The 27,444-nt window shown below is 41.7% G+C and overlaps 4 protein-coding genes across 5 annotated transcripts in view; 1 reads left to right on the top strand and 3 right to left on the bottom strand.

The window, feature by feature from the left end:
• Positions 1-101: 101 nt before the first annotated feature.
• Positions 102-5,669, bottom strand: LOC119720295 (transmembrane protein 26-like). Its single transcript, XM_038189940.1, has 3 exons — positions 4,869-5,669; positions 4,324-4,492; positions 102-3,587 (listed from the first exon to the last, which is right to left on the bottom strand). Exons 1-3 carry the CDS (start codon positions 5,057-5,059, stop codon positions 2,937-2,939), a joined length of 1,011 nt encoding a protein of 336 aa, XP_038045868.1. The 5' UTR covers positions 5,060-5,669; the 3' UTR covers positions 102-2,936.
• A 6,881-nt stretch (positions 5,670-12,550) lies between these two features.
• On the bottom strand, positions 12,551-15,293 carry LOC119720275 (transmembrane protein 26-like). The gene is made up of 3 exons (XM_038189918.1): positions 14,894-15,293; positions 14,483-14,651; positions 12,551-14,129 (listed from the first exon to the last, which is right to left on the bottom strand). Exons 1-3 carry the CDS (start codon positions 15,094-15,096, stop codon positions 13,272-13,274), a joined length of 1,230 nt encoding a protein of 409 aa, XP_038045846.1. The 5' UTR covers positions 15,097-15,293; the 3' UTR covers positions 12,551-13,271.
• Positions 15,294-18,891: 3,598 nt separating this feature from the next.
• Positions 18,892-23,963, bottom strand: LOC119720265 (transmembrane protein 26-like). Of its 2 annotated transcripts, none has more exons than XM_038189905.1 (3): positions 23,071-23,963; positions 21,763-21,931; positions 18,892-19,851 (listed from the first exon to the last, which is right to left on the bottom strand). In XM_038189905.1, the coding sequence occupies exons 1-3, from the start codon at positions 23,259-23,261 to the stop codon at positions 19,225-19,227; spliced, it is 987 nt and encodes a 328-aa protein (XP_038045833.1). In that variant the 5' UTR covers positions 23,262-23,963; the 3' UTR covers positions 18,892-19,224. The 2 variants fall into 2 exon arrangements, with proteins under 2 accessions (XP_038045833.1, XP_038045823.1); XM_038189895.1 differs by having other exon boundaries at positions 18,892-19,857; positions 23,071-23,961.
• A 1,660-nt stretch (positions 23,964-25,623) lies between these two features.
• LOC119720243 overlaps positions 25,624-27,444 on the top strand; it is a 41,125-nt gene continuing 39,304 nt past the window's right edge. The window contains exon 1 of the mRNA XM_038189866.1: positions 25,624-25,758. The gene's annotated coding sequence lies outside the window, so the exon portion shown is untranslated. The remainder of the gene's footprint in view (positions 25,759-27,444) is intronic.

Here is a 27,444-nt window from a genome sequence, read left to right as displayed (position 1 = left end):
AATGCCTATATTTTGTTAGAAGAAGACACCATTTAAACAGTGGGAGTCTCTAGTTATATTTACAACCCCTATCATGTAAATCCTCTTGGGAATCATATAAATTTGAAATTTGAAAGTGTGTTTTTATTCCATTGTAAAATAATACACCATTTATTTATTTGTTATTATATTTTTAAACACCACACATACAAAAATCTCGAAAGCTTAGTTAAAAAAAACTCAATATAAAAAAATACAAGATTCGCACAATCATTTAAAATCGCCGTTAGGTCGGTGTACAACAGTGATGGTAAGTGTGGAATGCTCATCATCAGTAAATGATCAAAGACACCAAATTGTCTTCGTTATACAAATGTATAAGCTCTGAAGTGCGTCAATTAACAATGCATATTTTTTGCACCCAAAATTATCAAAACATTCAACAGACCTAAGACATAATGACGTCTAGCTTTGTTTACATGTGCGCTTTCCCGTGAGAGCCAGGTGTAACGCGTCCCATTCTGACTCTCAGAGGAAAGCGCACATGTAAACAAAGCGTTACGTCATGTTGTTATTTCTATTGGTCAATAGACCTATATCATGCTTCCACCATTTTAGTCATGTTCCCTGTATCCAATATCAGTACTGAATGATAATGTTTTTGTGCAAAAAGGAACCAGACTATTTTCCCCTCCAGCCTCGCTTTGATTACATTGATTTGAATGGGGAAAAAAATCAAATGGCTGCAACATGATAATGGTCCATTGAAATGAATGTAATGTTCAAGTTGGATTGTGTCAATTGTAGCCGACATGCAAAAGTGCGTGGCTCGAAATTGCTTGGGCGGCTTAAAAACATTGAGGCTTTGTGGCAACAAATTGGGCTGGGCAGGCAAAGCTTTTTTTGTACATTATGTAGAACTACTCTTTGGTCATTGTATCACTTCAAATTTAAACAACATTTTGTTTTACTCTCTTAACATACACAAAAATATTAAACATTCAATAAAACATAATATAAAGCAACATGTAGCTTGAGAAGCAATACATGTCCATGTGCATGTTACTGTATAGTATAGCAAACAGTAGCATAACTATGGGGAGGGGGTCTACTGGGGGAACGTCCCCCCCCCCCCCATTTAAAATCTTGAATTTAATAAAAACATATATCATTTGCCTTCAGTGCCCCCCCCCCCCCGAAAAATAGCTTTTACCCAAAGGTGCCCCAGAAGTTTACACATAGGTACGCCCACTGGTCGCAAATGGGAACGTGTGCACATTATGCTCTCACGAATTAATCATGGGAGGCACGCGTAAAGCGGCGTAATGACTTCCTACTGACGCAATAATGCCTGTAAAAGTGTTGTTGTGCCAATATATTATTTGACTGCCGTTTGAAATCGCCTTACTGTAACGGCACCACACCTGAATTGCCTCCCTGTAAGTGGACGGATAAGTCACACGAGTGACAGGACGATTCGAGCTACGTTGAAATTAAAACTCACTTAATGAAATAATCTAACTTAAAATGTAAAATTCTCTCAACTTTAAGCACACTTATAAGCACTGTTAATACAACATCCTGCTCATAACAAGGAAAATTGTAGGCCCAGAGCCTGTTTTTCTTATGTTTTTCATTACTGATAATACCAGGTACCTCTTTGTAACAAGGTAATTTGTAATGTCCCTTTTTTACATGTAATAAATCATAAGGTTGGTTCCCATCAATACACAGCGCCCTCTATCGTGTGAATTTGTAAGTGCATGAGATGTTTACCTGCAAGCCATCTTGTGCCCTTCGAACTGAGAACACATGTACTACGCATTCTATGGTAAACAACGCCGGGCAAGACTTTCTAAATCCAAAAATTAGCTAGCCCCCCGAGGGGAAATAACAACTGTGAACTTGGGTCGTGAGCAAAAGTCCAGTATGAAACAACTTAATTTGGATGCACATCAATACTATTTTCCCTATTCAAAACATGTTTGGCGTGCTTTGCGTGTCATTCCACGGATTGGGAGATTTTACAGTTGCATCAGGTGTTCGCACACTTTCTTAATGGATGTATTTCCCATGACAGAATGAGTACGTTCATAAAGTCGACGTTTGTCTAGTGACTGTACATGTACATGTACAGTGGGTTCTTTTGGCAAACTCCGTTGTAATGGTGAAGAGTGCGAAACGGCTGCCAAGACCTGAAGCTGTAAGAAAATGATCGAAGCACTTGTAGTTGGGTGCATATACAGTCATGTACAATGAACATGTACAATGAAGTCAGTGATATTGTCATAAAGTTGCTTGATCAACAACCATCATTCTGGATCACAAGAAGTGAAGATGCTCTTATAGTGCTAGGCCGCGTAACTTAAAGGGCGTGTGACATGAAGTTTACTTGGGAACATAGGCGTGCAACTTCCTTCTCCTCTTAAATGTATGAAAACTGAACTATGCATCCCTTTTGGTTAATCGTACAAATTGTCCATGCTTTTCCTGACTAATGAGGGCGCTGTTGCTGTGATGTCATTTCAGGAAGACCACAGACATGCGTTTACATGTACATGTATTATGTCTATGAGGAAGACACTGTTCAGTTTAGGGGTTCCCTGTTCTAATTGTGAACCCTAAATTTGATCGTTGAAAACATTAGTGAGAAAACTTTACTCATTGGCCCACTGCCATTTACTGAAACAACAATGAATCACCAAAGAAAAGAAAATTAACGACAGCAAACTATCCCAAATTCTGGCAAAATTTGGCGCTAAAGTATTTGTAACATTAAGGTTTTGCCTGAAATGACATCACACTTTTGCTCATGAATATGCAAATTCGGATAAGCGTTAAAATCGCAAAAGGCACAAAAATAAATGCAATTAAAATGCCAAAATGAAAATTGAATAAGGTAAAATGGGACACAAAGCTGCATTTACAAGGACTGCGCGAAAAAAATACATAGCCCTTTAATTAGTGGTCTGCGGGGCTAGCGATTTCTGTGATGAGCTGATGTGGTCTTCGTTGTTTTCCCCAGCTTCCATCGCCTCTATTTCTGGTTCTACTGCTGGTGCCTTATCGCAACACACGATAGCCATGCGGTACAGCTGCAGCAGGATAACCAAGATGTTCTTGATGGTGAAGAACAGCATCATCTGATTGATGACATTGAATTTTATGAGTAAGTAAAGACGCATAGCAAGGAACGGACCGTCCTGCATGATGATGGTCGTGCATAGAGCCCAAATCTCGTTCTCGCAACACCGGCAGCAGCCCTTGCAGGAGCGCCCACCGGTGACTTTAGCGGCCCGGGTCCTGGGAGCGGACACTGACGTCAGCACCAGCGTGAACTGCAGCAGGCTCCAGTTCCACATGCCCAGGATGATGATGATCAGGACAAGGTTGCAGATGACAACCTGCTCCTGGAGACTCTCCAGGGAAAACTCCAAGATGTCAGCCGCCATGCCGATGTAGACGAGTAGTAGCTGCGACAGCTGGTCACGCGTGAGCGATCCCTTGGGGAGAAGCCATCTTCCTACGATCAAGAGGGCAAGCAGGAATTGTTCCAGGCTTAGAGCCCACACATCGTCTGACAAGGACACGGGGACACTCACTTGAAGCTGAAAATGTACAAAATAATGTTAACAATATTGATTAAGTTTGGAAAGAGAAATAGGTTTTATGCATGGTGGAAACTTCATTTGCAGTGGAAAGAACTTTGTCTATACTGTCGCCCTACTGTCTATACCCCACCTAGTCCGAAACTTTGGGAATCTCAGTACTTGTGTATGAGAGTCCCAAAAAGTTAAGGTATTGAAAACATGCTTTACAAGAAAATAGACTGGCACCTGAAACAACCAGCCCAACACCGCTTCCGTACTGCATCAATCAACCATGCCAAAAGAAACATGTGGAAAGAACCCGGAAATAATCTCTATTAGCTACATACACATTTCTCCTTAGTCGCCACCAGACTCATGGCACTGAATGAAGAGGTCAGTCTTTTCAAATACTTGGACCATGGTTGGACATGTACCAGTCCAGTCGTTAGCCTCATTTTTAAATCGCTTGACTTCCCTCTCATGTGCAAAACAAATTGAATAAATGTGTCCTTTACGAATTGAATTGAGTCTGCATATTTGGTTTGTGAAATACTGAGGACTTGTTTTGCCCAATGGAAGTTTTGGAGAAATGTGCAGGCTGATTGAGTTTTGAACATTTCAGCGCACTCCAGGTCCTAGTCTACCCCACCCTGCTTTTCGAATTTTCCATGGCAGCAATAAGGAAAGAGTTGTTTCCGTTAGTCCCATGAAAATATCTCGCTGAGTTACTTCCATAAGAACATCAGTTCCTTACCCCTGCAACATTGGAGCTGAGAGCAGATGAATTGTAGGTGGTCTCCGACGTGCAGTCCTCCCAACCCATGGAGTCGCGGTAGGCGATGCGAGTGTTGTACAAATCGAACTGCAGCAGCCACAGGCCCGGCACCACGCTGGCTAGATACAGCAGAACGCTAGGACAAAACCTGCCAAACAGGAAATAGACACAATGTAGCTAGAATCATTTGGAATCGATGAGGAAATTAAAGTGGCAATAACAAATTACCACACAATAATGAGGCTTAAGGCAGCTTTGCATACGGCGAAGAGTGTAATTAACATAGGATAATATTAAGGCACACAACATGTGGAGTGACTTACTTCAGAGAGGGTTCTTCTTGAGATCGGGTTCTTCTTGAGAAGATGTTCTTTTTGAGAAGATGGTGTATCGGTTTCACCAGGCATACCTAAGAGTGGTGTATCCCCCCCCCCCCCCCCACGCTGACTAGAAAATTGGAATTCCCCACGTTAAAAACAAAAGGTTTGCCAAAATGTTTCCTTCTGAAAAGTGTATTGCCTTACCATTTCCACTCTCCGTTTTCGGTGAATTTCAGCGTAATTATCATCTCTAAAATCAGCAGACAAACCGGGATGACGAGAAGATAGTAGATCATCTCCGAATGCACCTCCGTCACGCGCCAAATGGTGATGATGCCGTGGATAGCGAAGAGGCAACGGGCCAGCAGGGCCTTCAGGAACGACATGAGACCCATGGTGGATTCTCTCTGAACTTGTAGATCACTCAGATGCAGATGCAAGTGGTTGAACCCTCAGACTTCAACCAGGGAGAGGTTGTTTTTTTTCGGATGCACCGTGCGAAGTGACTCTTAAGGTGGAAGTGGTCTTGAGAAGTACCAGAGGTATTATTAGACCTAACGCTGACGTTTCAGTCAGTTTGTTCGTGATGTCAATATGTCCTTTCCTGATATGTTTACACTCGTTATAACTTCATCGATTTGCTTGTTCGTGGGCACTTCAAAACACCTGTTGCCGCAAGTATTTGCCTCAACATTTGTTTTAACAGGCAAATTACAATTCAGTCTCTTTAAAAAAAGTCGTCCACTAGAGTCAGCTCAACATCGTACGATTAAGCTGATTGTATCCACGAAAACATCGGAGATGGGTGACAACTTGGTGTCCACACAGACTCCTATCTGAGGAATATACGTTAATGAGTCAAAGCTGCGCAGCACCAGAAACATGAGGGATATTTCAATCTGTTGAGCAAATTCTTAGAACAAAAGTGTTGGAAAGAACAAGTTACTCTCAGGAACTCGAACAGGTGCAAACGTGCCCGACGTGCGAATTTGTGATCTGCTACTTGTGGTATGTATTCTTTTTGTTACGTCATCACCTCCTCGCCCAACAGGTCAGATGACGGTCAATATAATCCTTACTGATCCGCTACCTCCCTATTGTATCTTTCTATGGTGTCCATGCTTTGTGCGTGAATCTGTTGTCACATTGAAAAGAGGAGGGATAGTAACGGTGAAGCACTCGGCTGGTAAATAAGAGGTTGCCAAGCGATTATCAAGGACATGCGCAGTCTTTGACTTCATCACCGCTCTATACTGGAACTTAGTCAAACTTAATTTTAAGTCCTTTTTTGCGTCGTGAAACCTAAAAGCCTGTGTGGCTTTTTTAAAAATGAAATCCCACTCAGATTAGATACATGTACGGGTCCACATTTTGGAGAGAAGCGGCGATAGCAGCATATTAAAGGCACGCCCATTCTTAGGGGTGGTGCGGGTTCGAGACTTGCGCCCATGATAATTGGGAACTGAATTCTACCGCTTGCTGTTGGCATCTTCTAAGAGAATAATTATGTTATTATAAGATGGAATTTTTGCGTCGGGGTGATATAAATCAAATTAGGTTTTGCCTTTCACCGACGTTTTTTAAACACTGTATACTCAGTGTGTTACCTCCCGAGTGAAAGTTGGAAAAAATCACTCGGGTGGGACTCGAACCCACGATCCCGTTAGCTCGGTGGTCGAGTGGTAAGACATCTGCACTAGAAAGCAGGAGGTCGTGGGTTCGAGTCCCACCCGAGTGATTTTTTTCCAACTTTCACTCGGGAGGTAATACACTGAGTATACAGTGTTTAAAAAACGTCGGTGAAGGGCAAAACCTAATTTGAATAATTATGTTGTTGTTGTCTTTGTTATTACTTTCTATAGATTTTCAAAGGTTTTTTATTTCACAAAACGGGAGCAGAGGGGAGGGATGAAGTTGGCCTAGGATAAAAAAAATCATCCAAATTTCCCGTTTAGATCCACAACTGCCTTTATCTCTATAGTACCATGTGGGAAAAATAAAATTTGCAGTTAGCCGAGCTTTTCGGCCAACGTGGAACAAGCGACGCTATCCATTCCCTGTGAACGCCATTAACACCCTCATTACACTGGAGGAATACATTATAAGCCATGGCAAGAGGCCTATGTCTGTGAAAATTAGTAGGAATCCTTTTTTTTCTTCAAAATGACTGCCTCAAGGATACTTTTAGGAGTCATCATCTTTGTACGGAATTTCCTCCCAAAAGTAATTGGTTAACCCCCAAAAAATTGAACAGCAAATGAAAAATGATGAAATAAGCTTTAATTTGATGTTTGTATTGGAGAGTTGTGAGCATTTTCATACATTTTTGGAAGTGGGCGTAATTACACGTATCACTGAGGCCTATGACAGTTTACTTACTGGTCTGCAACCGCGAAGCAAAAACAGCGCCATCTACTGTTTCCTATAGTTTGGTTCCCAGACTAACGAATCTGACTGTTCTGACTTGAAGGCTGCAGACTATGTGGACCAAATAGACTAGTAAATAGACTGCCACAGACCTCAGTGATCATTACACGCAATTCTAAAAATACTCACAACTCTCCAAGGTGTTTGTGGCACCCATGAAAATTAAAGCTCACTTCGCCGTCTTTCGTTTTCTGTTCAATTGTTTGGGTTGTAACCAAATGACTTGGGGGAGGGGGATTCTATCCAAAGATGATCACTCCTAAAAGTGGTTCTGAAGCCCATCGACATTTGAAAAAGCTTAGGATGCCTCATGCTCCAGTGCAAAGGAGAGCCAAATTCACAAAAATACGAGCTCACAGTCCTCTGCACGAACGGCCTCCACCTAGTCTATGTAATAGACGCTCGTTGAATACGAGGGTCTATCACATGCGTGCAGATTCCACGATTAATTATGCAAGACGGCCGCGTAGATTGGCCAAGTTTTGACCAATCAACAGGCGTCTACTATATCGTACAAGCAGTTCGGCTGGCTGGAAAACATGGCGCATACGAGTAGTCGGGTTGGATCGCGTTCGGTACGTAACTTGTTGTTTTTTTGTTTCCCCTCGCAAGATTTCAATATAATTTACGACAATTTGATAGAAGCATTAAATTGGAGCGCAATCATGTCTCGTCTGGCCGGAAATGATGTTGTCAGAGAGCTAAGCACTTCCGAGAAACATCTTTCCATGTCTCTGTTGACAAAAGTTGGTTTCATGGAGGCCGCCATGTCTGCTGAGTCAGCTGACAGCTGTTGACTAATCAACATCCTCCGTCACAATCTGGACGGAAAATGACTGTAAACGGCTGTGATTGGCTGATGTGCTGCGTTGCATAATATTTGCATGCACGCAGGTATCAGACGTTCGTACGGAGCACACGACTCGCTCCGTAGAACGGGTGATACTCAGACTAGCCTCCACCCACAAAATGCTCTAATACCGGAGAATGTGACGGCATGCACATCGTGATTCGGTCGGCGTCACATTTCGGGCCTATTTACTGGCCCGGAATTCAAAAGATATGGCAATGAACCCCTGGCCTTCTTTGGGTGAGAATTTCTCGAAAAGTCAATAGTCAACCCACCACAAAATGAAACAGAAAATGAAAGTTGACATGTTGATCTCCACTTTTCTGTGCAGCTTAAATACCTGTGAGAGTTTTGAGTATTTTTCAAATAATTTTGAAGTTTGGGCATTTAGTACTGGTGTCAATGTTAATACAGGGGTGCATCCATAAGTCTTGAAAATGTTGATAATGAAATTAGTAGCTAGCTATAAGTAGCTAGCGTATAGGCCTAATGTACAGAAGCTGTGTTCAAGCCTAAGTTGTGCCTCGTGCAGTCATAGTAGAATAAAGCAGGGTTTCAGTGTTAAGCCAAAAAATACAGACATTCACTCGGTATGGGGTCCGCTCGACGGTCCAAGGATTCGATATAGTCCGAAGGTTCATAAATCCGAGGGTTCGAGTCCAATCACGCAAACCCTCGGTATAAGCCTGGCATTGATAGTTGTGAATAAATTTACGGACTCCTATTTTTTTTAAATGCTCATAAACATGGCAGGAATTTAGTTGGTAAATGAAAATATTTAACGCACGGAAATACCAGAGCTGTTGCGAATCATATCCGACTGTCAACAGAAATGTATTCAGTAAACTTTGGACATTTTTGGAAACGGGCAGGATCCTGCCTGCATTTGTCATGTTTATTTTTAGCCGTGACGGCTACCTGACCTACGAAGTTGTCTAGGAACCCGCCTATCTGACCCATGCACATAATTAACATATACGTCAAGGGCTCGCTCGTCAGGTCACGCAACCAGACTCAGCTATCACAGAGTCCTCTGAAAAGAAGTCCATAAGACTGCAGGCATGTGTATGACTCGTTTTTGTCTAAACGTATTACTTGTTGATACCTGCATGGAGCACATTTTAATAAGACATTATGTTCAGCAAAATAGCTTAGGCTCCCACCACAGTCCGCAAACATTATTTAAATGGTGTTAAAAACGAACAATTCTGACACGCATTAACGCCACAACTGATACGAATCAATTTATTGAAAACAAAACGCATTTAAAAAAGTTGTAACGATAGTATAGGTTTTCCCGGCTATTTTTAAACGTTTATCATTCAAATTCACCGTTTCTAATATTCAAATTCGTCCATCAACATTTATTTAGTGCACTTCCAATGTTTACTTTCGTCTTTTGTCAGACAATTTCAAATTCAGTTCAAGCAAATTCAAACAATGAGCACACGTTTTCGTCCCGGTGTATTAGATTTCGTTTCGTCTACGCCAAACTTTGTTATTCAGAAATCAAATTCGTCTAATTGATTTATATAAGACGAATTTGATCTCTGAAACTCTGCCATTTGGCAACAGCTTAGACGAATTTGATCTGCAATGACGAATATTCTCGACCGGGTGACTAAAGAAGGTGATAAAACCTTGAAAGACTAAATTGGTTTTGTTAAAAGCGTGTGGAATTTTTATCGGACGAAATTGAATGTTAGAGTTGGTGAATTTAAATAAAAAATGTTTTAATATAGCCGGGAAACCTATAGTATATTTTGAAGCTAATCTAGGAATATTAAACCAAAGTACATGTACCAACTTTTGTTAACCCCAAAAATTCACCTTACCGCATAATACCTGTCGCAAATAAAATTCTCCAAAACCGATATCAGCTAAGAATCGTCTCAAAATATAAACAGATACCATTACATTTATATATATATTTAACTTGACACTCTGACTTCATAAGTGATTTTGTTTAAAAAAAAACAACCAACAATCTTATCAGTCAGCCAGTTAACGCAATCGCCAATCAACTTAATCTCAAATCTGCAACTATAGTCATGTCCGAAATCGGACACTGTTGAATCCAAACAGGTCGTCATGTACAGACCATGTGCCCTGTGACGTCATGCCGATAGCCAACCGCCGGGCAACCCAAGTATTTTGCCATGCATATTAAACAGTATATGACACATGGCCTATAAGACCTCAAATCAGGAGCTGTCCATTTGCGTTTGGTAAGCTCTGGCAGGAGCTTCTACAAGTCACTTGGATGTCGGTCGGTCGGCCGGTCGGTGGGTCCCCGAAAATTGACCAAAAATATTTTACCAAAACTGAGCAAATATGCCATGCCTTCGTTAGTAAATTTACTCTAAGAAGTGTTTGTAACAATTCGTAAAGTTGTTTATTCAAATTTTGTAAACGGGTGCAAAATATGTGAAGTTCTACAGTCACGTGGTATTTCCTGTAGTGGTTGGACGGTATCCAGAAGGAAGAAATGAAAATTGACCACGGCGTTGCATTTTTCGCCATAGCTTATTGTGCCCTCACACTGTCTTGCTATCTACTTCGGCACACCAGACAGGGGATGTCCCATTAGTATGTCAAACAAGATGAGTGTAGATTTGATCATTTGCACTACCACAGTGTATCAGACCAGGAGTGGTTTGTTGGTCTTCATGTACCGTTGTTGGTGTTTCTCTCATAACCATAGTACATGTGATTATTGTCACAACAATCATAAACAAAAACCTTCGAATTGAGAAGACACTTCACTACCGTGTATTTAGTTTGTATATAATATGAACCATTGCATATGGGATACATTTTCATATAAAGTTCCTTTAAACTTCGAACAAGTGGTCATTAACATGATTCTTCACAAAAGCCATTTCACAACAATCAATAGACATTTACGTCTATAGGCCTACATGACGTGTTTAGTTTCAAGTTGTATATCATGAGCCAATCTGTGGGATGCATTGTTTACAAAGTTCACGAGTATAGTCCTCGAAAACAGACAACTTAACCAGAGAGAAATAATATTTACAAATTGTTCTTTTCACCCCAATTTGAATACTTAGTATACAGTATTCGAAAGTAACCGACAGTCAACAATCAACATATTCTATAAAACACCATTCCACTAGTGCTATACATTTTTAAAGGTTACGGGAGATTAAGAACTTGAAAGAGAGTATTTTAACTTTGAGGTAAAATGAAAGTTATGATTTGTGGAATGCATTTAGTAATAAACAATATAGTCCAACCCCGATATAAGAAGAGCTCTGTTAATACAACATCCTGCTTATAACGAGCGAAATTTAGGCCCAAGTCTTTTTTTCTTTTTTTTTCTATTTGTACTGATAATACAAGGTACCGAATATAACAAGGTCATTTGTTAAGTCCCAAGGACCTTGTTATAAAGGTGTTTCACTGTGTACTTGTATAAGCCTAGGTGGCCTGCAGTTTGGATCAGCAAACCATGCCAGAATTGACTCTCCCTCCCTCTCTCTCTGTAATTTGGTTGCTTTAGTAACTGTAAACGATTCCGAATTCTGTCAAAATAACTAGCATTAACGAGTTCAGGGAAAATTTTATGAGTGATTCCGATGTTTAGTACCATTTCTCCACCAATTCAGTTGTAACCCATAGGATGGTAAAAAGGGTGCGCCCGATTGGCCGAAGGTTCTTTAGTCCGAAGGTTCTTTAGTCCGAAGGTTCGATAGTCCGAAGGTTCGATAGTCCGAATGCACAAAATGCCCATAAACGGGGGGTTCGTTAGTCCGAAAATGAAATAAGGTTCGTTAATCCGAACATTTGAAGCAATAGTCCGAAGGTTCATTAGTCCGAAGGTTCATAAGTCCGAAAGTTCAATAGTCCAAAGGTTCGGTAGTCCGAATTTAAAATAAGGTTAATGAGTCCGAATGCTCAATAGTCCGAGACGAAAATAAGGTTCATTAGTCCAAAGGTTCATTATTCCAAATTGAAAATAAGGTCCGATAGTCTGAATCGACAATAAGGTCCTGATGTCAATTCGGACTATCGAACCGTATTGTTGATTCCGACTATCGAACCCTATCGTCTATTCGGACTATCGGACATTCGGACTATTTAACCTCCTTCTGTTGTCGTACTAATGGGCCCTTCGGACTATCGAACCTTCGGACTATCGAACCTTCAGACTATAACGAACCTTCGGACTAATGACCCTTCGGATTAAAGAACCTTCGGACTGTCGAACCTTCGGATTATCGGGCTGTAACCGGTCAAACACCCTTAAATTATATATATATATATTTTTAAATGGAAGGGTAGAGAACCCCTTTAGAACGTATTGTAGATAACACATAGCCTAAGTGTATACCATTCCGAGCACTTTCACTGTGTACCCATGGAGAGGCCGCCGTTAATGGCGAAAGCATTGTGCCTGCCTTTTACTGACAACTGCCCCATTCGGCCTTATTCACGAGTCGGCCAAATTAAATTGAAAGGGAGGTACAAATCTTCGTTTTTTTGAACTTGCGAATAGAAATGAAAGCAATGGAAAAAAATTAATGACAAAATAAATACCAGTCCGCTCTGATGAATAATTTAAAATTCGTTATAACACATCCCTAATGTTTTAAGCCACATCGAAAAAAAAGGTTGGAACGTATAGTGGCACCATCCCATTCAACAGTTTACAATTTATAAAATACATTCAAGGAACACGATCAAAGATGGCTCCCTCATGAATAAGGTCTATTGAAGGGGACTCCACTGAATGTTCAGCGATAGCTGCTTGGTTTATAGTCATAAACCCAACACTTTTCTTGATGAGAAATTAAAATAAGAAGATTGTCAGATTATAAGAAGAGAAGTTCCTTGTTATACTGCTTATACCTGGTTTTTTAAGCAAGGTTCTACGAGGATGCAGTTTCGGGCTTTTAGCTCTTACACTCATAAGACATTATTGTGATGACGAGTTCAACAATTCAAGACATATCTCGTACTTTCAATCTCTTAAGATGTTTCATTATATACCACCGCCACCACCATCACCAAAAAAGTCATCTGTGACATTTAAATAGAGTGCACTGATTCCTCAAGGTGATGTTTATGTATTCCGAAGCAGAGTATAGAGTGAATCAAAGCACGTCCCATTTTAACAATTTGTATACTGTCTTGAAGAAATTAACTTGGTATGACCAGTATAGATATGAAAATTATACGAGGCTTAAGAGACAGAATAATGATCTTTCTCTTCCGGCATTGAACCAACAATATTACTGCAGGCCTGTTCACGACCTGTTCTTTCTGAAAGTATATACCCGAACATTACCACCACCTATTACCCATTACATGTTGGTGCCAATCCAGGAGGGCCTCTGATCGCCTTTGTAATTCACTTCTTCTGGCTGTTCTTCTTCATCATCATCATCCCCATCGTCATCATCATCATCAGCCTGAAAGCCTTCGTTGGACTTGCCTGTCGTTTTCTCTACCTGCTGGCCTTCATTATCGAGCCCCTGATCGCCTTCGCGATTCGATTCTTCCGACTTTTCTTCATCGTCATCATCACCGGCCTGGGAGCCTTCGTTGGACTTGTCTGTCGTGTCCTCTGCCTGCTGGCCTTCAATATCGTGGTCACCACTCTCTCCCGGGAAGAGACTAGCGCATGGTAGGATGGCCATCCGGTACAGCTGCAGCAGAATTACCAAGATGTTCTTGATGGTGAAGAACAGTAAAAGCTGACTGGAGGCATTGTATGCGATGATGAGGTAAAGCCGCATAACCAGGAACGGCCCATCCTGCATGACGATGGTAATGCACAGGCCCCAGATCTCACTTCCGAAGCATCCCCCAAGCCCGCCAGACACCATGGACTTGCGCCGTTTGGTATCCTTGGTCTGAGGAGCAGAAACCGACGTCCGCACCAGAGTGAATTGGCTCAGGCTCCAGCTCCAGAATAGCATGATGAGTGTGATGAGCGGCAAGTTGCAGACGACTGCTTCCTCCTCCACACTCTCCCCAAAGAACTCCAGGATGTCCGCGCCCATGCCGATGTAGACGAGCAGCAGCTGGGAGAGCTGTTCGCGCGTGAGTGCTCCCTTGGGCAGAAGCCATCTTCCTACGATCAGAAGAGCAATCAGAATTTGCTCCAGGGTTATAGCCCAGACATCAGCAGCAAGGCTCAATGGAATGGAAATTTGCAACTGGAAAGAGGGGAAAATGTAAAGAGATTAGTCATGCACATGTACCCGTCTTGAGACTGAAGCTCATGAAACGATGGTTGAAAACACTTTGATTTACCACTGCATCAACTCCTATGCTGATCACTATCGTTTAAAATCTGATCGGTCGGTTGATACGTTTACACATGCATAGGTATGAAGGAGCATCTGAATACATACAGTAAAAGTGTTAATGTTACATTTAAGGTTAGAGATGGTATATATAGATGCTCATTGTTAACTGTAATATTATGATGTTTTTTTTAGTATGGGCTGCAACGCCGGTTTAGTCGTACAGTTACAACCCATGATCTACCATAGTTAAAGGGTCTTACCCCTGCGACATCAGAAGTGAGACCCGACGAATTGTAGGCGAACTCGCCCGAGCAGTCCTCTAGGTCATTCGAGTCGCGGTAGTCGATGCGAGTCTCGTACAAATCGAATTGCAGCAGCCACAGACCCGGCACCACGCTGGTCAAGTACAGGAGAACACTGGGGCAAAACCTAATGGAAGCAATAGCTAATCAATTTATTGCGCAACATAATGGTCACCGATTAATACGCTTTTGAATAGTTTTATTACTGTGCTAATTACATGTAGGCCTATATCTAGATAACCGGTCCAATTAATCTTTTGGTAAACTTTTGCATCGGAAAAGGGCATTTGGTAATGATCTGCTTCTACCCATAGCAAGGATTAAATAACTGAGTAATAAATGAACGGAATTTTTTTTTCTGAAACATACCACTTCCACTCCCCATTGTCCGCAAATTTCAGCGTGACAATCATCTCCAGCGGTAGCAGTAAGACCGGAATGATGAGAAGATAGTAGACAGTGTCCGAGTTCACCTCCGTCACGCGCCAAATGGTGATGATGCCGTGGATAGCGAACAGGCAACGGGCCAGCACGGCCTTCAGAGACGGCTGAAGCATACCGCAAGATACCATGATTATTACCCAAATGGACGAAGTAAAACTACGAAGTTTGATGTGGGCCTATTGGGTTTTTCCCCCAAAGTTGATAATTCCAATGTTGTTATCTATCTCCAAAACACGATAGATACTCAACCTACCAGTATTCGGGCTCAGAATAAAGTTGTCTTCTTTGAAAATCACAAATTTAATGACAGAGGAATAAAAGACATGCCGTCTGGGGGAAGTCAGTGCATGGATATAGACCAGGGCGGAGCGAGCTGAAAATGCCACCAGTGAACCCCGTTAAAGAACTGTATGGGACAAGCTTCTATAACCCTCGTTTATTATTAAGGGACACCAAAAATAGTCTGTATAGAATCATTGTCCAAAAAGCATTGAACCATTATACCAATGACTCAACGATCCATGCGTATATACAATACCTCGGGTGTATTAATGCGTGCATTGAAATTATTGTCTTGATACAAAATAAACCCGGATGCTTTTTTTTTCTCCCGGTAAACTTTTGGCCGAAGGGGGAAAATTATAAGATCATCATCAAGACATCTATTGTGTACTGGGACAACAGTTAGCAAACAAAAGGCAGGATGTGGGCCTGAAATTCCCAGAAAGCATAGCAGAAATGTTTTTGCTGTTCGGTCTCAGCACGAAATCACCATTTTGGAACAACAATTTTGGACACAATAATTATTATTGCAGAACACAGAATTTCATGCATTTATGAGCGGCTTGTTTGCCGCCCATAATCTATTCCTTAATACAAAATACGTCCAAGTTGATGAAGATTGCCAAAGCACAGCGACTGCCGCACTCGTGCATTTCAACTTTGTTTCATATTGTTTACGGGCAATTTTTCAAAGATTTGGGTCACAGAAAATCCACATTCCCAACGCACACGCGTCTTTTGATTACGTTTTGACTTGAAATACGCGACTGGAATGGCGACTATAGCACTCGCACGTATACGCCTCGAAATTTGAGGACCAAAAATGTGTACCCAGAAATTCATACAAACGGTAATTACATGAAATCCGCATATTTGCAATATGGTGTGAACGTTTACAGTCTTTTCAACTGTTATCATTATTTGGTTCGAATACCTTTCTTAGGATAACTGTGCGTATTCCGGACGATTTTTCGTCGTTGCACAAACCATATACATGAAGCACAGGCTTCAAGCTTGGCCGGTCCTTAACAAAAGGGTAACCAAGGTCTGAGGTCAATCATAATGCTGTGTGTCCGAAAGTATAGGGGACGTTACAATAGTGGTCGTGCATATGGTCATACAAATTTCGCAGTGCGCCACTAAGAGTTGGCTCTTTCCCAGTGCTTGTGGGAGATGGTCGACAATTTCGCAGCGCGGGATATTCAATTGTTAGTTTGTCCGGTCAGTAGTTTCGTAAGCGTGTGACTCGAGTAACCGTTTGCCCTTTTCTTTTCTTTTTATCAATATGGTGTTTTTTTGTAAGGCGGCAGAACGCTATGCTCCAATCTATACCAAATTATCTCAAGTTGTCTACTGCGGACACTCGTTCAAATGGGCCGTGTTTTGTCGACCGAAAACGTGAAAAATGGACTCTCCATGGCAGCAAACTCTTGGTGGCGCACTGCATTGTGAATCGCCCGAATAATGTGAATCACTTACACTTTAAAAAATCATATTTGACCTGGAATGCGGGCCAAATTGACCTGATAACTTTCAGGATCGTGATGACACTTTTCTGGGTCAAAACTGACCTAGAAAATGATAAAAGGAAGTGTCATTTTGGCCTGGAAATGTGTCATAAATGACACGGATTCCGCGTCAAATATGCATGACTCTGGACTTCTTAAAGTACAGCGGTATGCGTATATACGTTGACGCTCAGCTACATGGCTTTGGACAATATCAGGGGCGTAGCACGGTCATTTTGATTGCGGGGGGGGGGTAAAATTGTTTGAAAAGGGCACTTGTACATCCGTGGTGAAATGTAGATTATTACGATTATGCACACTAACGGACAATGGTGCTTTTCAGGGCGATACATGCGTGAAATTCAAAAAAGGCACACGAAACGGCCGATGTCATTAAAAAGGGCACACAGTTCTTTTTAAAAAGGGCATTTGTTCTGAAAAAGGGCACTTCTTAAAAAAAGGCACTCTTTACAAAATCTTGGGGGGGGGTAAACGATGGTGAAAAAGGGCATTTGAATGGAAAAGGGCACACTGAAAAATTGCCTGGGTTAATTTTACCCAAGAAAGGGTAAAAACTGCAACTACCAAACTGGGGTTATTCTATAACCAATTGTTTGGGTTAGAATGTATGTTAAATTCAACTGAAAGTTGTAGCCATACAAGACCAAATTAAATTTGGCCTTGAATGACCACAAGTTTAGGTTGAATTTAGCAGATTACTATACCCTAATCGGGCAATCTTAATCACTCTTTGTCAGATAGGCGTGGCGTCTGGGTGAAACTTAGAGAAAAGCTTATTGAAACATATTTGTTACACTATCCCGTACTATGCGGAAAATCTTTGTTTATTCACATTCTTTCGAAACATAACTTACAAATGCTCAAGTCCAAGTCCGATGGGTCTCCTATACCATAGGACAACTTAGGTTCAGTTCTCGCCTATAGGTCACCTATACCCTGAGCTCCTTGCCCTTTGCCCCCTTCACTGTGTACTGACACGCTCCAGTGATCATCCAGCATCCTTCAGTCAACTTGCATCCTTCTCAGCTTCACCGGTTTCGAGCTTCACCAGTTTGCATCCTTCTCACGCCTCACCTTACCCATCATTATAACATCGCATCATCGTTGGAATCCCTAATTCTCCTGACGACGGGCAGAGCATACCGCAAACTTATCTTGTCCTAGTATCTTTCCACCATGTAAACCTTCAAATCTCATAACTTATAAAACATCTAAAAATACTTGCTACTAAATGGGGACACGACGAACTGCAGTACAACCTCGGACTAAAGCGCGGTTGTTAAAAAAAATTCTGAAGTGGTCATTTTCTGCTACATGACAATTTCAAATACAGTACTTAACTAAAAAAAAAAATAGACAACAATAAGTAACAGATTAAATGAATCGAAATTTCAGTGACAGAACTCTTTGTGCAAATGCACACAAAATTACCTCTTACCTTAACTTAACACTCGGGGAAAACACACGACTATAATGCCTCGCGATAGCCTGTCAGATTTGGTACAGCATTCCGTAGACATTGAATGATTTCAGATACATCTATTAAATCTAAAAGCAAGACAATTCAAGAGAGTTACATGTATTTACGATCTAGGCTGCAGGACATGCAAAGCTTTGAGAACTCTTCTGTCTGACACTATAGTGACGGGGGGAACGAATAAAGACCGGGATCGGTTTCGAAACGTCTGATGCCGCCTCATTTTATCGGGCATTATACTCTTATGAACAATCTGGGAACCTCCCGATAGTCCGAAGGTTTGATTGTCCGAAGGTTCTTTATTCCGAAGAATACTAGTCCGAATGCACAAAATTCCCATAAGGGGAGGGGGGAAGTCCGCTATAGTCCGAAGGTTTATTAGTCCAAAGGTTTATTAGTCCGAAGGTTCATTAAGAATTGTCCGAAGGTTCGGTAGTCCGAATTTAGAATAAGGTTCACTAGTCCGACGAATGTTCATTATTATAGTCCGAATCGACAATAAGGTCCGATAGTCAATTCGGACTATCGAACCGTTATCCATTCGGACTATCGGACCATATCGTCCTTTCGGACTATCGGACCTTATCGTCCATTCGGACTATCGGACCTTATCGTCCATTCGGACTATTGGACCTTATTGTCGATTCGGACTATGGAACCCTATCGTCTATTCGGACTATCGAACATTCGGACTATTTAACCTTCTGTTTTCGGACTAATGGGCCCTTCGCAATTCGGACTATCGAACCTTCGGACTATTGAACCTTCGGCCAACGAACCTTCGGACTTATGACTCTTCGGATTATCGAACCTTTGGACCATCGGGCTGTAACCGAATAATCTACCCCAGTGCAAAGTGTCTCTGGTGGCGTTTGAAATGATAACGAACTGTGAGAATGTCATGTCCGACAAAATACTTAAAAACTATGCAATGGAGATCTGGTCTTGGATCTGTATCAGAAAACCACTTAAGGCATTGCTGGCGACCGTGTTTTGAGTTGCTCTTCACTTGCCTCTATGGCATGTGTATGCGTGCTGCTGACCGTGCTGGATGTATCGCCGTGACATACGATGGCCATCCTGTAGAACTGTAGCACGATGACCATAGTGTTCTTGATGGTGAAGAACAACATCATCTGATTGATGACGTTGTGGTAAATTAGTAGATAGAGACGCATACCAAGGAACGGGCCATCCTGCATGAGGATGGTGATGCACAGGGCCCAGATCTCGTTAGAGCAGCAGCCCAAGGCGCCCCGGCAGGAGCGCCCACCGGTGACCCTGGCGGCCCGGGTCCGGGGAGCAGACACCGACGTCAGCACCAGCGTGAACTGCAGCAAGCTCCAGCTCCACATGCCCAGGATGATAATGATCAGGAGAAGGTTGCAGATGACAACCTGCTCCTTGAGACTCTCCAGGGAAAACTCCAAGATGTCGGCCGCCATGCCAATGTAGACAAGCAGCAGCTGGGAGAGCTGGTCGCGCGTGAGCGCTCCCTTGGGGAGAAGCCATCTTCCAACAATCAGGAGAGCAAGCAGGAATTGCTCCAAGCCCAATGCCCAGGAATCGTCAGATAGGGCCACGGGAATGATGACCTGAAACTAACAAAGAACCACTTCATAAGTTAAACATTATCACCGTACGATTTAGAATAAGCCCCATTATCTCATTTTATCCCTTATCCCTGCCTGTTTCTTTCTTTCTAGCATCTCACATCGATAGAGCCTGAAAGTTCACCCCTGGTGGCACGCTTCCGGAACCCTTCAATAGGAAAATTAAAGTGCAAAATTCAAAAAATGCAATGACTTTTGGTACATTGATATCTTCAGAAAATCCCCCCAAAGGGGCATTTGTAAAATTGTTACTAGATATCAATTGGAAACTGATAAATTGCCTGACGTGAGCGAAAATATCGGGCCAAAAGTTGACAACTCGGTGAAGGCTTCGCTCGTACCCCCGCCCTGCAAACAGGGCGCTGGGAAGGTCTGATGAGCTTCACAGAATCTTGTGAAGGAAGTGGGGATGGCATCCTAGGTAATTTATCGTGACATATGTATTATTGCACGGATGATCTGGCTGCAGCTGTTCCAGACCGCAGTTAGCCAAATGCTATACGAAAACTTTCTCATAGAAATGCACACATTCCATACCGGATGTGATTTCTTTTTCATTGCGGACCATGTGGACATATTTTGAGCGTCGCATAATGCAATGCATTGACCCTCCGTAACTTCGAAACGGATCCTGAGCAAGTGACACATATATTAAGTTAAAGAGATTTCCCTACATTATTACGCTTTTCAACGAAAAAAGTTATGAATTGTAATAAAAGAGTAATGACTCAGTCAATAACGGCCGTTTGAAATCTTGCAGGGTCGAGGCCCTGGGCCCAATTTCACGGCGCTGGTAAGCACACGATTTTATGCTAACAGAGCCTCCGTCTATTTCATGGAGACCGTAAGCATAAGCACAGCAAAAGGCACGCTTTCTTCAGAGGAAAAAATTGCTTAACGTAGTGACGTAATAGAAATCTCCATGCGCGCGCGACCGTTAGCACGTCCAAGCCGTGAAATAGTGCTTAAGGTTAGCAAATTGTTCTGCTATGCTAAACACAACTTTTCTGCTAACTGTTAAGTAGCGCCGTGAAATTGGGCCCCGATGACTTGCAGGTCACAGGTCACGCACATTCTATCCAATCAGAGCGTTAATTCGTCAACCCTTCCCAGCGTCCTGTTCGCAGGGCGGGGGGGGGGGGGGGGGGGTACGAGCGAAGGTGTAGGCCTATATACTCGTACATCGGATGAAAAATTTAAAAATGATTTTGTTGTGGTCATTTGGTGACAACTTAAAGTTAAATTGAAGACTAAAACGTCTTTGTCACTATTTTTATAGTGACAAGGACTACACTCAAGCCAGCCCGACTAAATCTAGAACCCATCGGCTGTAGGAAGGCAGGAAATCTTCGCATCGTTGAACACTCTCCGAGTGCGAAGAGAGAACAAATGTTAACGAAAATAAAGGAGAAGCTTAGCCGCGAGACATTTTAATTTCAGGCTTTATCTTCCTTTATCAACACAGAAGTTTTCTCTTTCTAAATCTTGATTATTGTTTTATGTAAAAAGATTATCTGCATCGGTTGGTGCACTGGCGATTGTGTGCTGGATTAATATTTAGTCATGTAATGTAATCGTACCCACCATTTATAATGTCCGTTATAGAAGCAGATGCTTAGAACACTGCAAACTTTCCTCATCGCTTCATAATCTTGTAAATATATTACCGTATCGCTGTAATCCCATGCTAAACTTATAATGCCATTCCACGATTTATAAATGGTCCCGGTGTAGTATGCAATTTGACTCTATGACATACGGACTCATTGGTTGCATTGCGCATGCCTAAGTGAAGATACTTAACACAGCGACAGGTCGAGTCCACAAGGTAAACGATACCATAATTATTTCACGAGAGTCAACATTTCATAATGACACCGGGTGTTCGCTTACCCCTGCAACATCGGAGGTAAGACCCGATGAATTGTAGGCGGTCTGCGACGAGCAATCCTTCCAGCCCATTGAGTCGCGGTAGGCGATGCGTTTGTCGTACAAATCGAATTGCAGGAGCCACAGCCCCGGCACCACACTAGCCAAGTACAACAACACGCTTGGACAAAACCTTAAAGAGCAGAAAATTGGGGCAATCAAATTAGGCCGACTCAATACAATTAATTTTACATGTTGACCTTTTAAGTGTGCAGTAATGCTGCACCGGGCTGAATGCTCAATTTTTCATGGAGATTCTTCATCTGCAGGGACAACTTTTGCTCTTTTTAAAATATAAATGAAGTCACCGCATGTTCCTCGATCTTTTGACATGTATTCGTGACATAACTCAGTTCTGCCCCTCCAAACCTTTTATCGATTTGGCCACTGCACGGTAATTTTGTGGAGAAAAAATAAATTCACCATGGTACAATCCCTTTTATTAATAAAGTCTTAATCCAATTAGGCGTCATATATACTATTTTGTTTGTTATTAAACAGCTAGCTACAGAGCGGCTTGCATTTAGTTCGGAAATGTTCATTGACAGAGGGCGCAATTTAGTGATTGTATAATGTAGTTCACAACCATCTGCACAGTGGTCCATTCAGAGCTCAGAATCTTATTACATAAGAACTAGGAATTGGTATTAAGTAAAGCATCGATTTCGACAGATTGAATAAAATAGTATTGAAGCTTGGATAACTTTTTTCCCCACAATGAAAAAGCAACATTCACGGTCTTGAACCGAAATTAGTTGAGGGGCAAAATAGGGGTGCACAAAATAATGAATATTAGTCACCCATAGGCCTATACACGTTCTCTCAGCTATTTGGTGCACCGTAAACCCAAATATTTTCTTTTTATATGTACGTAGGAACATTTGCTTTGCTGCATTTTGTTTTCGTTTGAAGTTAAAAAAAAACCTGCACAAACAACTACATTGTGAGAGAACAGAGAAAACGATTTTGCGCACATTTTGTTGGGTTTTTTTGGGGGGGGGTCTAGTAACTGGATTCCGTTACTGACACGCGTTAAAAAAACTGTCCCAGCGGAAACTACGTTCAATGTTATCAGTTTTCTTCCAAACGATACCATTTAAGGCTGAATAACGTGCCTATATCTTTTTTATACTACATGTAGTCCCATACCACATTCAGCAATTTTAGTGGAAGTGTGAGGTTCCGCCGGTTTTTTTGGAGCAACCTGTAAATTGAAAAGAGACCAGCGTGCATGAAAACAAAAATAAGGAGGGAAAATGTACATAGGCCTACCATTTCCACTCTCCCCTGTCGGTGAATTTCAGCGTAACTATTAACTCCAGAGGAAGCAGACAAACCGGGATGACGAGAAGATAGTAGATCCTCTCCGAATACACCTCCGTCACTCGCCAAATGGTGATGATGCCGTGAATAGCGAAGAGGCAACGGCCCAGCAGGGCCTTCAGGAACGCCACACACGCCATGCTTCCGTTGTAAAACAATACTCAAAATCGCCACCACAGATGGAGTTCGAAGTCAAGTAGTTAGGCCGAGTGGGTTAATATTATGGATCGTAAAACTTGTCGGTTATAATGTGTTATAGATTGGTTGACTGAGTTGCAACATCCATCGAAAACGTCACAGGCAACAGTAGGTATGACAATTAGCAATGTAGGCCTAATAGGAAAAAAACGGGGGACAATTCTCGACAAGACCATACCCACTTGCACCAGCTACCAGAGTGTTCGTCTCAATTAACTCAGATGCAATCGCGCCCACTGATGACTATGGCTCCTCCCGTTTGTTCCAGTGAATGATAGCTAGACAGCGTCGAGGTTTTTGTCTCCACTCGTACCCTCACCGCTAGCGCTACACTTTGTCTGATGCATCAGACAAAATAAAAATCAGAGTGGGATTGCTCGCTATGGTTCGATCGTAAATCAACACGGAATCGATGATACTTCCATCAAAATGTCATATCAAAACTTCTTCACGCTCTGATGACATTCACCCGTAGCAGCTGCGGTGGTGGTAATGCAGGTATCCAGGGTAACTGCATTTTGTGTATACCATGTTCAACAGGACACACCGACCCACTGTTGACTGGTGACCTGCGACAATTTGAGGCTTATACTTGACCAACCAGAATTAATGTTTATCAGCCAATGGGACTGGTTGCCCGGGGAGATGTCATTGTCCAACGGCTTTTATTCGGAAATCAATCAACTGGTGAAGGGTCAACTCAATGCATTGATGAAAGCTAATTTGGGGAATATGGTGGTCCTGCCACGACCAGAAAATTGTCAATAAAACTATAATCGGTCGTACCTGATTCAACTCGTATTGCGCAAGGTCAATCAAAATGACATGACTAATGAGCTAAAGATACTAGAAAATGGGGCCAAAAATGGAATGCTAAAGTTCATAACTCTGAAATTGCTTTTGATTTGAATACAGGAGAAAACATCGTAATTATTTCAAAAGAAAAATCAAATTTGTATGTACTATGCACGGGTAACGTCGTTATTACAGAGCCACAATGTTTTCCTCAGTTCCGATATTATCATTCCTTTTGTTCACTGAAAGACTCTCACCTCACCCCTTGACTCCCTTTGACTTGACTCCCCCCCCCCGGTTCTGTTTCCTTTATTGTCTCTTCCTTGACCACTTTACCCTTACTTTTGCTTCGCATCTGTTAATGTAGGTGCGCTGAGGACACAGCTCAGCCGAAGGCTAGTGCAGAACTTCGATGATCATACTTCGGCGCGCCCTCTCGTGTTCGCTCTTTTTTTCACAAGCAAACCCACGTGTTTAAAGGGGGCGCTCTTTATTACCTATTTTGTACCGAGGGCTCAACCAAGCACAGAGAATGGACACGAATTTCCATAGAGACCAGCGATAAATCCTATACTTCAAAATTAGTTTTAACAATACTAAAAAAAAATCACAGTTGTTCAGGCTGCACAGAAATATGATGAACAACTTGTCGTCTGTCATTTTTTGTTCAATTTTTGGTGGGTAATATTGACTAATGACTTTTTGAGAAATTCTCAACCCCAAACATTAAGCTTAAGAAGGCCACCCCTAATTTCCCAAACTGAAAAAGTAGGCGCCATTTCAATTTCAAGTCAAAAAATGAACTCTCCACAACATTGCTATTTGTAGCACCACTTTTCTGACCCGATGGCATCCGAATTTCCGAAATGCTCAGAATTGGAAGCCCCAGAACGGAAGTCCAGGACTAGATAGGTGCAATATATACCATCCATCATCCTCAAAACTATCTAATATGATTACAATAATGTGTAACTTTTATTCATGAGCTCGGCGCACGTATTTTTTGTACTTGGCTATCATTTTCAAGATTTTTTTTTTTGATTTTGAGGGGCAGAGTTTACCTCGACGGGGCACATTATTTTATAACCGAGAGAGGGGCACTTCAGGGCCTGGGAAAATCTGGGGACGGGGCGGGTGGGGCAAGTGCTCCTGTTTGTATCAATTTCCAACGCGGCGGTCGGCTGACCACCAGCGCCAGAGAAATGTACCAGAATCTAGTATAAGTAGGGATCGAGCCTAGGCCAAGGCGCTACTATATACGCCGGAGCGCTTTTAGATATATCCCATGATCTCGGATGATTTGATGAACGTGTCCACGTCAGTTAGACATAAAAAAATCTCTGCGTGAAATTCAGAGAAAAATCAATTTCCTCTGAGCTAGCCTCTGAGCAAGTGGCGGGAAAACTGCCGCGTGAATGAACTTGGCAGAGTTCCAAATTCAATATGATCACACTGAATGTGACGTCATGGAGATTTTTTTTAATGGTATTTCGCCCACGTAATACTAGCCGCCACGTGATTGGTCGTCTGAAATGACAACAAACTACGTGTGTGTTCATAAACATTACGCGTACGAGAATTATCGTGAGGAAAAATTGCCGGAGTCCGGATCACAAAACCGTGTAGAATTTGGCTAAAAAAGGGGTAAGTGAAGAGTAAATCTTCTTGGATGTTTAAAATTTATGTCGTTTCATCCCTGTTTGTGTCCCATGGTCAGACATTTTCTTGTAAAGTGTGATATATCCGGTGCTAAAGGGAAGCCGGTTCGTGTCCAGTCTGTCCACGTGTTGTCATCAATGGGCGCGGTAAGCTGATGAACATGCATTTGATGCATACGATACCGTGTGTACGCCGCGGACTGATACTAGTCGGAAACTTATATTCCTTATTTGGCAATCGGTTTTTATGCATGTTTCCTTCATATAATCATAGCTTCAATAAATATATTGTTTATCTGTTGTTTTACTGTTGTTGAATGATTGGTCAGCATGATTAGCCGTTTTTCTTCATTCATAATTAGCTTGAGTTATGAATATGATTATGAGTACAACTCTCCAGCTTTTAAAGGGAATGTACATCATTGGCTTTTGCTGTAATTTTCAGAAATGAACTATTTGAGGGGTTAGATCAAATATTATTTAACTGACATGTTTGAAGTTTTGTGTTCGAAAATGCTGGAAAAATCAAGAAAAACAAAAATGTTTAAGTAATCTGGTTCCCTGACTCCACTAAAGATAAAATGGATCAATTTATAGATGTCGGAAAATTGTAAGGTAAGGGAACCAGTCTAGCTAGTCTGCACCCGTTCATAAACATGTGACCAATAGCAAACAACATTTGGACTGAAAAAAAATTGTAAATTAGGAGCAGTAGTTAAAAAATAGTTAGGTTTTTCCAACGGTGGGCGGCCGACCACCGTTGGAAATGTATACAAAAATATCATTTTCTTGAAAATGACTTGACACAAGGTGCCATCATTTTACAGGATGCTTTAGACTGCCATTTACCAACATCCTAGTAAGGTATTTCGTAAAAACTTGGTAGTTTTATTCTTCAATGTTTGCAAATGTTGTATTTTCCCTTTAAACAAGCTCATCAGGAATTCACATAGGCCTACATGTGAACTCCTGATGAGCTTGTTAAGCTGGATCTGGAGTTACTCAAGCTTATTCGTAATCATCAATATCATTATCAATAATATCATGGCTGCATTATCAACATGAATGTAGTGAAAGGACTATATCTGCATACTCCCCCTACGCACAATAACAAATACACAAAAAAGCTGAACAAAAAAGTCTGTACCTTGTCTGTCGATCAAGGTTGTTAGGAAAAATAATCATAACTTTTTTTGGCCCCAAACATGCCAAACATCCACAGAATCGTGATTTAATCAAATGCATACTTTCGCTACGTACTAGAGGAATTCCTCCATGGTACTACTACTATTGGCTATTGTTACGGCAGTCGATCGTCTGGTTCCCTGACCCATGGAGCCTGACCTGACAATATTCAACAATCAACATCAGGCTCTGTGGCTCCGACAATTGCGCCACATCATGTACTAGTACTACAGCTGCCATTACAAAAGCCACTACGGATAGTCCCGTTGTATTCTTTGTACAATACTTTACCTTAATAGGCATGATAGGCCTACTAATACTATGGAGTACCTAATTAAAATCCACAACATTAAAGGAAAATGCTACAACTATTGCCTGAAAAATTGTAACTAACATAACTTTGAGTTGTGAATTTATGTTGAACTTGAAGTGTGCATAATTGTTTGGAACTGTTGCTAGTATTATACTAGCCTGAAAAGGAAAGATT

The sequence above is a fragment of the Patiria miniata genome, unplaced genomic scaffold, assembly GCF_015706575.1.
Source record: "Patiria miniata isolate m_02_andy unplaced genomic scaffold, ASM1570657v1 HiC_scaffold_13, whole genome shotgun sequence".
NCBI classification, from domain to species: Eukaryota; Metazoa; Echinodermata; class Asteroidea; order Valvatida; family Asterinidae; genus Patiria; species Patiria miniata.
This window is presented reverse-complemented; position numbering and strand designations above follow the sequence as displayed.

Bases quoted from the DNA above. Each gene is read 5' to 3' on its own strand.
- LOC119720295 (XM_038189940.1), bottom strand. From the start codon at position 5,059: ATGGGTCTCATGTCGTTCCTGAAGGCCCTGCTGGCCCGTTGCCTCTTC. The intron at 4,493-4,868 runs GTAAGGCAATAC...CCTGTTTGGCAG, and splicing joins GAAAACGGAGAGTGGAAATG to GTTTTGTCCTAGCGTTCTGC. The intron at 3,588-4,323 runs GTAAGGAACTGA...GTACATTTTCAG, and splicing joins TCAGCTCCAATGTTGCAGGG to CTTCAAGTGAGTGTCCCCGT.
- LOC119720275 (XM_038189918.1), bottom strand. From the start codon at position 15,096: ATGGTATCTTGCGGTATGCTTCAGCCGTCTCTGAAGGCCGTGCTGGCC. The intron at 14,652-14,893 runs GTATGTTTCAGA...TGCTTCCATTAG, and splicing joins GACAATGGGGAGTGGAAGTG to GTTTTGCCCCAGTGTTCTCC. The intron at 14,130-14,482 runs GTAAGACCCTTT...CCCTCTTTCCAG, and splicing joins TCACTTCTGATGTCGCAGGG to TTGCAAATTTCCATTCCATT.
- LOC119720265 (XM_038189895.1), bottom strand. From the start codon at position 23,261: ATGGCGTGTGTGGCGTTCCTGAAGGCCCTGCTGGGCCGTTGCCTCTTC. The intron at 21,932-23,070 runs GTAGGCCTATGT...CTGCTCTTTAAG, and splicing joins GACAGGGGAGAGTGGAAATG to GTTTTGTCCAAGCGTGTTGT. The intron at 19,858-21,762 runs GTAAGCGAACAC...GTTCTTTGTTAG, and splicing joins TTACCTCCGATGTTGCAGGG to TTTCAGGTCATCATTCCCGT.